Source organism: Charadrius vociferus, unplaced genomic scaffold (genome assembly GCF_000708025.1).
Source record: "Charadrius vociferus isolate BGI_N301 unplaced genomic scaffold, ASM70802v2 scaffold702, whole genome shotgun sequence".
Lineage (NCBI taxonomy): Eukaryota > Metazoa > Chordata > Aves > Charadriiformes > Charadriidae > Charadrius > Charadrius vociferus.
In genome coordinates, this window is record NW_009647433.1 from 923,007 (window position 1) to 931,982 (window position 8,976).

An 8,976-nucleotide genomic window follows, 5' to 3' on the forward strand; every position below is an offset into this window, starting at 1 on the left:
CTCTGTGCCTAGCAAGATCATGGAGCAGATCCTCCTGCAAACTATGCCAAGGTACATGGAAAATAAGGTGGTGATTGGTGACAGCTAATGTGGCTTCACTAAGGGAAATCGTGTCTGACAAATCTGGTGGCCTTCTATGATGGGGTTACAGCATTAGTAGATAAGGGAAGAGCAACAGGTGTCATCTACCTGGACTTGTGCAAAGCATTTGACACTGTCCTGCACAACATCCTGGTCTCTAAATTGGAGACACATGGATTTGACAGATACACCACTCAGTGGATAAGGAATTGGCTGGATGACCACACTCAAAGACCTGTGGTCAACAGCTAGATGTCCAAGTGGCGAGCAGTGATGAGTGGCATTCCTCAAGGGTTGGGTCTGGGACTGGTGCTGTTTAACATCTCTGTAGGTGACATGGGCAGCGGGATTGAGCGCACCCTCAGCAAGTTTGCTGACAACACCAAGCTCTGTGGTGTGGTCAACATCCTGGAGGAAAGGGATGCCATCCAGAGGGACCTGGACAGCCTCATGAACTCATGAAGTTCAACAAAGCCAAGTGCAAGGTCCTGCACGTAGGTCAGGGCCATGGCAAACACATATCCAGGCTGGGTGGAGAATGGCTGGAGAGCAGCCCTGAGGAGAAGGGCTTGGGGGGGTCGGTGGGTGAGAAGCTCCCCAGGAGCCGGCACTGTGCGCTGGCAGCCCAGAAAGCCCCCCGCACCCTGGGCTGCATCCCCAGCAGCGTGGCCAGCAGGGCGAGGGGGGATTGTGCCCCTCTGCTGCGCTCTGCTCTGGGGAGACCCCCCTGCAGTGCTGCCTCCAGCTCGGGGGGTCCCAACAGCAGAAGGACACGGAGCTGTTGGAGCGGGGCCAGAGGAGGCCCCGGAGATGCTGGGAGGGCTGGAGCCCCTCTGCTGGGAGGACAGGCTGGGAGAGTTGGGGGTGTTCAGCCTGGAGAAGGCTCCAGGGATACCATACAGCAGCCTTCCAGTATCTGAAGGTGGCCTACAAGAAGGCTGGAAAAGGGACTTTTACAAGGGCATGTAGTGACAGGATGAGGGGTGGTGGCTTCAGGCTGGAAGAGGGCAGATTTAGAATAGATATTGGGGAAAAAAATTTTCACCATGAGGGCAGTGAGCCCCTGGCACAGGTTGCCCAGAGAAGCTGTGGCTGCCCCATCCCTGAAGGTGTTCAAGGCCAGGTTGAACGGGGCTTGGAACAACCTGGGCTGGTGGGAGGTGTCCCTGCCCAGGGCAGAGGGGTGGAACTGGATGATCTTTAAGGTCCCTTCCAATCTAAACCATTCTATGATTCTATGAAAAAACCACTTGATTTGTGATGCATATAGGGAGTTTGGGGACATAAAGTAAAATAACCCAAGAAGTTAACACCTGTGAGGAAGAGCTATACAGCTACAATGATAGCGTATAAATTACAAGCGTTTCAGCTGTCACTGTTGACAGTGTTATACTGACCCGTTCTGACCAGCCCACAGATGTTACAGAATCTCCTTCCACAGAGAGATCGCACAGTCGGGTTACCTTGAAAGTAGGACAGAATGGAAAAAGAAACACTTGTTAATGTCATACTACACTATTAGCTGTCTTACAGACTAGTACCTAGTTTGGGACAGGGATTACAAGTGCTTAATGCCTCACACAGCACATTTCATAGCTCTGAAAGATGCTATGGCTGGAAAAGACCTACAGCAATAGGTACTTCACTCTCCAGACACTGATGATCATTTACCTGGCTAGTACAAGCACTCCATAGGTAAACACAAGTCCCAAGGCCAACGCTGAGGACATTAAGAGAGGACCAGTCCACCAGGTTCAGGTAGAAGTCGTCCTGCAGCTCTGGGGCATCCAGCACTTTGAAAGGAATCTTTGAGATTTTCCGAGTTGGTTTTCGAGGTGATCTTAGCAGCTTCTGACTGTTTACAAAAACAGATATAAAACAACTACAGGATCTTACATATCACAGCAGATGGTAGACACAGGTGTAGCCACTCTTTAAAGCATACCTGCATTTCTATAGAAATGCACAAAAGCTGCAAAATTCTTTCCAGCAGGTAAGACTGGCAGGAATTAGGTTCTGCTTCTATAAAGGTGCTAGGGAGGAAAAAGGTAAACTGACTACTGAAAGTTGGCCAAGACATATTACGTACTTGTCCCTGCCTATGGCAGGGGGGTTGGAACTCTATGATCTTCAGGGTCCCTCCCAACCTAAACCATTCTGATTCTATCATTCTATGTAGGCAGGATGGGCACCCGCAGAAACTCTTAGAACTTGACTATCCCTACTTATCTCCCCAGATTTCCAAAACCAAATCACATAGCAGCTTTGGGTGCCTTAGAAAGAAGCCCTAGAGAACATCACTGAATCCTCTTCCCTTCTTGCGGTCTGTGCAGAAACCATTACCTTTTGTTGCTGACAGGAGACAGGGAATACGGTGAGACCTCGTTGCCATCATCTGGACTGGAGCGTTTTGTGCTGAGCGAATACTGCATAAAGAAAACACATCTAGTAAGAAGTCAGCACACCCAAGACCCAGGGGATCACTCATAACATGCAGTGGCCCCTGATGCCTAGCGAACTCCAACACCCATAGTCAGATTTTCCAGCCTTTTCAGTTCCTCCCTTTTCCAGGTGCTCCAGAACCATACAAAAAACCCTCATCTCCACTGAAGTCCAAAAGCTTGATTTGGTCATTTACCACACTGTCCAAAAAAGCTTAGTTCCAACTCAGCTTCCCTGCCAGTACAGAAATAGGAAGTAAGTAGCTTGCTGCAGATACTTATGTTCTCTTTACAGGCCACCAAATTTTGTTATCACCAGCTTATCTCAGTCAAACCACAACACTAACTAAGGTGCACTAGCAGCTTGGCAGAACCGTGTGCTTTGTTCCTGTGATGCACACATGCAACCTCCATTTGTTTTAATGCAAAGTAACCAACTTACAGTGAAGAGAGACTTCTTCTCTGGGGTGGACGGCTGCAGCCTCCTGTCTTCCGTCTGTGGGTCTTGCACTTTCTCAATCCCTGCTCCTAAGAGTTCGTTCTTCAGCAAGGCAGAGTAAGCAAGACCATCTGTGAACCCAAACAAGCACTTAGGCAGAGAACTCAGAAGCAGCAAACAGCCTGCAGGGAGTGGCAGGACCACCTCTGTCTCACTTGTACACTCATAGGGCCTCTTAATGAGCCGAGGGCCCCAGTTTGGAATCAAGATTAGCAGCAAGCTTCCCCTCCTTCCATTCCATCAGGAAAGTGCTTCCATGGCACAATAAATCAAGGGATACAAATGGCCTCTTACTTCCCAGACGCTCATCAGAAGCCTATTGAGGTGACCTGGCATTCACTCTCATGCTGTGGGCGTTACCTAAAATGCCAGCACGAGTTTTTGCATAAGCATGAAAGTGCCAGTGTTCCCTTTATTTCCAAACTCACCAACAGTCTGAAATAAAAGAGTGGCACGAGTGGTAGAAAGGTGGGCTAACCTTTGCCATTGTCCGATGTAGCATCCTTTGCTTTTCTGTTTTGACTTGGTGATTTTTCGTTTTCCTGAAAGGGAGAAACATGCTATAGTCATGCAGAAACCTCATGATATATGGTAAAACAACAAATGAAGTAGCCTCCTGGAACACAGGGGCAGCCTGTTTGAAGACATGCATTCAAAGGAACTCTTTTTGGGGAAGGAAAAGACTGTGGTGCAGAAGATAAGCAGAGCAATTTCGCCAGCCAAAACAAAACACAACATTTCCTCAGTTCCAAGGCTGAGCTGCAGGAGAGGGGAGCAAAACTTACATTTATTCTGTGGAAGTTGATGCTCCAGTTGGCCCCAGCTCTTGAAGGAATGAATCTGTCACCATGCTTACTAGGAGAAGACATCGGAGAATTGGAAGGCGTCAGGGTTCTTCTCATCTCTGCTACCTGAATTAAAGAATAGAAGACACACAGAAGAACAAGTGTTGATCAGAGCAGGGATTTGAAAAACATCAGTGAGGTCTTGTCAAAGCTGAATATGTCTAAGTAGAAGTGCCAAGCATTATTTTATCCCCTTAACAGAACTAGTAAGCATGTCAGGGCCCAACTATCATGGGAACTTCTGTCAAAACAACCAATTAAACAGCCTCTTTCTCACTGCTCCTTCTCAAGCTGACATTGTCAAGTCAAACACGCGGAAGGCTGGAGCAGGGCAGACTCTGTACAGGGTGAGCAGCAGATTCCTCAACTGCGGTCACATTCTTTTTCATAGAATAATTTATGTTGGAAAGGACCCCAGCTCAGAACAGGGCTAATTTCAAAGTTACATTGAAGGTCACAGCCTCAACCAGTTGAGTTTTCAGCATCTCCAAGGACACTGACCCCACAAGCTCCCTCTTGCAGTGTTTGGATGCCTTCACTGTGAACATTTTTTTCCTAATATCTAACTGGAATTCCCCCTGTTGCAGCTTGCGTCCATTGCCTCTAGTCCTTCCACTATGTACCTCTGAAAAGAGTCCGACTCCATTTTCTCCATAACCACCCACCAGGTATTTGAAAGCAAAAATTAGTCCCTGCTGAGCCTCATCTTCTCCAGGCTGAACAGGTCTCACCATCTTCCTGCTCCAGCCCCGCCAACCATCTTGGTGGCCTCCACTGGACTTGCTCTATCTTGTCAAGCCCTACAGTTGGTTTGTTTGTTTGTTAGACCCCAACATTTTATGTTCCACATGTACTTACTGAGATTATTTAGTAAGAAAGCATTACTGGGCTACATAGAAATATCTTAACTCCTTTTTGCAACCTGAACTGAGTTGATATATTCAAAAGCTTCATTGAAATCAAGTTATTTGGTTATTCCTAGAACAGCTCAGGAACTCACACCTGCTCACAGCCCAACAAAAGACTAAGGTTTGCTTCAAAGAAGTCCCATATCTTTTAAGTGAAAACCGTCACAGGCAAGACAGACAACAACTTAAGAGTCAGACTAAGACCATTTAGCATAGCCCATTGTACTTACGCAAGGCATTGTGTTTTCATTCTGTATGTTGATTTGGCGTAGAAGACGTCTCTCATAATCCTGGTCCATGGTGGAAAGCACAGGGGCTGGGGAGTTCAGCAGGCTCAGGAATTTATGTTCATGAAGTCAAGTCAGTAATTAGTCTGCTGCAACAGACAGGGGAAGAAAAACAGCAAAATATTACACCCCTTCATATAGAAGCACCCTCTTCATAATCTCCTAAGCCTGTTATCTAAACTTGAGACCACTTTTCTTATCCAGAGCATTGGTATTAAACGTGCGTAAGGCAGCCTGGCCAGCTGCTAACAAAAGATTTTTTCTATATTATTGCCCTTGGTTGCCCATTCACACGAGCAGGCAACCAGCATTTTGTGTCTGACAGGATCTCAGCAGGCAGCCACCACAATCAGGGCAGAGACTGATACTCAAACCCAGCCTGTTTGCATGAACTGCAGCAGCACATTTTAGCAAGCCTTCAGTACTCAGGCATGGAAAAACCCAACACCTCCAGCCTATCCCACCAGAGCCAGATCCACACCTCAGGCCAGAGGCACCACAGCAGCACACACCGCTATGCTGAAGCTCATTGGGATACTTTTAGCCATGTTAGAAGTATTGCAGACTTTTAGTATCACACACTGCAGGAACACAGGCAGCCCCTTGGGTTAACACTCAGTGTCTGATGCCCATGCTGCCCCAAATATGTCTCTTGGCTAGCATAAAGCTAGCTTACTTATGGCTATACAGTCTGTAAGCAGTGTTAAGCATCTTTCAAGTATATGTTTTGCGATAGGGCTGCCTTATAGCCTAGATTTGGCTGGCTAAATTACAACATGCATCAATAAAAAAAAAAAAACCAAACATTAGCTATCACTTCTATGAGGATATGTAGTCACAGCCCTTCTCTGAGCTCCAAAGGGCGGAGACCAGCACTTTTAGTGTCCAGCCTCCCCAACGCCCACACACCTCATGCTTTGTCCACCGCGCTCACGTTGACACAAAAATGCCAGTGCCAGAAAAGACACGCCAAGTTGGTCTTTCAACCCACGATAAACATCTCCAAAGGGAAAGGTGGAATCTAGCACACATGCCACACAAAAAAATCCCCACAATACACATGCACCTGGAAGCTCTCTGCAGAATGTACAGGGATCTTCATTCGCTGTTACTGTATAAACGTTTATGGCATCTGGCCAGAGTCCCAGCTACATAAATGGAGTTGCCTCGAGATACAAACTTGTGGCAAAGTCCAAGATGCAACTGCACACAAACGGCTGTGCTGGGAGACAAGCTACACACTGCCACGCTCAGGGCCTGCCACGAACTGCCTTCAGCTTCCTCTGCCAGCAGGTAAGGTTTGCTGTGAAAAGGTTTACCTCCAAGAACAGAAAACCTACCCAGGGTTTACCATCAAAAATTGAAGGCAAGTTACCAAGCTAAGAGCAGTACAACAGCACATGCTGTCCTCCAGCAAGATGTGACTAAGTATGACAATATTGTATGAAATGAGCTTGAAAGCGAGATAAAGCACACAAATTCTGGACTACAGTCATCTATTAGCTAGCAGAACTACTTGCCTTTTATCTAAGCCGTTTGTTAGTACTGAAACTTGGACTTCTTACAAATGCTGAAATGCAGAGGCCTTTTATTCCTTGCCATTAAGCATGTCAACACTTTTACAGGAGCATCCCTGAAACAGATAGTACCAAGCTGTTTCTGAGTACACCTGCTTACCTCTAGCCACCTCCTCCCCCATGCTTTTTTTCTTTTTTTAATTTAATACATTTCTCCCATATGCTCTTTCAGAGGCAAAACTGGAGAAAGCTACCGATCTAACACTAATCAACTTCCACCAAATGAACACTAATCAACTCTCCACCAGAGTTGGAGATGGTATTATTGCGAGTGAAAAAGTTAGGGAAGTCTGTGATGTTACTAATGAAGGAAGGTAAAAAAATCAGTGCAGCCCATATCAAACACTGTCCCTCATTTTTTAGTTGCCTTACCTACCCATGATCTTCCAAATCTACTTTAGAGGTTAACAGGACCTTTCAAACCAAGCATTTCAACTAAATGCCCCCCCCCCTTTTTTTAAAAAAAAAACAAAACAAAAAAACCACCATGAATAAGAGAGATCAGCTTGCAGAACCCACACCAGGAGCGTGATCAGCTGGGGAACACCACACATTTGAAGCATCCTCCCAAAATGGCTCAGCATGTTATTCGTGAGAGATCTAGATCCACTTACATAGCAATGTGACATTTTAAATTCTGGATATGAAACACATTCGCTTTTAGAGCTTTTCATTTGAGTTCCCATCTGTACAAATTTTGACTACAACTTCTAATCAGAAATACAGCATACACAGAATGAACAATCGAAGGGACTGCATATGCAGAACATGACAACAATACCAATAAGCCCCAAACAACCTTTTTCAGGCTTCCCGATGCTTCAAAATTAAGCATCAATATAACATTAATTGTATTTGAATTACCAAGACATCCTCTACCCCCTTTGGCCCTGTCTAAATTTGGAAATATATTCAGTTTTTACATTTAAAAGTTCTCCTGCCTTTGGTATCCTCAGAGTCTCTCACTTTCATCAGCATCTCTCACCTTTAACACTTACCCACCCACAATTACTTTCCAGTTTTTGCTCTGCTCAGGTAGGTCACGTCTTGAATTGACAGAGCCAACACAGCCTACATTTAGTTACCCCCGCTTCAACACTTGCTGAAAAATCCAAATAGGTACAGGCTGCCTCCCAAATGACAGAGAAACAATTTTGCAAAGTAACTCCATTCATTTCCCTGCCATCCCTGGCATTCTGCATGCTGGCTTATTAAAAACAGATCCATACCGAGAAAAAATGTTTAAGTATTTGAATACGTTAGGGTCAGGTCAATAAAAAGAACAAAACGCACTTGTTCAGCACCATAACTTTGCCTAGAAGTATTGTTCTGAAAGTAATGTGAACTGTGATAAAATTCAGCCAATTCAAAGACAGGACATAAGGTACATAAAGAAAAAGTCAGTCAGAATACAAATTCTTCCCTAGGAATCCAAAAAACCCACCAAACCCCACCTTTCTTGTCCAAGCATAAACTTAGTAACAAAATAGTATCCAAAAAGAATATGTAACACACTTGAGACCTTTTATTTCTTCAACTAAAAGTGAACTTACAGTCTGTATACTCCCAGTACCTTAGGGCAAAGCCTTTCTTACTTGTTCAGGGGAAATGGAAAACCCACCTGCTTCCCACCAACAAATTTAGAGTTAGCAAGAGCCTACCCAAAACCAGAGCTGCTACCTTGTCTTTGGGCCTCTATTTAACAGCACAGGTTTTGAGGTAAAAACATGTCATTATTCACACGCTGAGTATTTACAAGCTCTCAGGAAGAACCCTATAATTTACCAAGGGGAAACAGACGGAGTAAACAAGCACTTAGTCCTGTAAGTCACGAGCAGCAGGATTTGAAATCAAACCCAGGCGCCCTGCTTCCCCAAAGCCAAAGTCTTCATCTTCCAATGATTTACCTAAAACCCATCACTAGGCAAGACTTGAAAATCAACAAGTAAAGATCTCAGCTGGCAACAGAAAAGGCAGTCAGTCCACCTATCCACGCTGGCTAGAGAGCCCTGCACCTCCTATGTGCCAACGCTGGCCCTTGTCCAACCACACCATGCGTCCCTTTGGCTCACCGAGATGACAAAAAACTAACTTGGCCCCAGAGGGCAGACATTTTCTGCTGGTTTAGTAAGCAGCACCTCCACCTCCGCCTGAAGTATTGTAAGAGTATTTCCAGTTATGTATTCTTCTATTTCCCAAACTTCTGAACAAGTTGTAAGGAAAAAATATAAGCTAAAACATAGCATTTTTGCTATATAATAGTCAAGCCTATTACAAATGCATCCAGAATGCCAGAGCCAGCTTCACAGCACCAAAGCATACCTCGACAAGGAGCAAA

The 8,976-nt window shown here is 45.4% G+C and overlaps 1 protein-coding gene across 4 annotated transcripts in view; it reads right to left on the bottom strand.

Annotated features, from left to right (window-relative positions):
• Positions 1–5,150, bottom strand: part of FZR1 (fizzy/cell division cycle 20 related 1 (Drosophila)) — an 11,874-nt gene extending 6,724 nt beyond the window's left edge. For 2 of the 4 annotated variants that reach the window (XM_009880606.1, XM_009880604.1), the window contains exons 1-7: positions 5,001–5,073; positions 3,807–3,928; positions 3,500–3,563; positions 2,965–3,092; positions 2,425–2,507; positions 1,753–1,936; positions 1,479–1,544 (exon numbers count right to left, since the gene is read on the bottom strand). In XM_009880606.1, coding sequence (XP_009878908.1) covers positions 1,479–1,544; positions 1,753–1,936; positions 2,425–2,507; positions 2,965–3,092; positions 3,500–3,563; positions 3,807–3,928; positions 5,001–5,073 — 720 coding nt within the window. Of the gene's footprint in view, positions 1–1,478; positions 1,545–1,752; positions 1,937–2,424; positions 2,508–2,964; positions 3,093–3,499; positions 3,564–3,806; positions 3,933–5,000 lie in introns of all 4 variants that reach the window. The other 2 variants (XM_009880605.1, XM_009880607.1) reach the window with 2 other exon arrangements.
• Between the last annotated feature and the right edge of the window lie 3,826 nt (positions 5,151–8,976).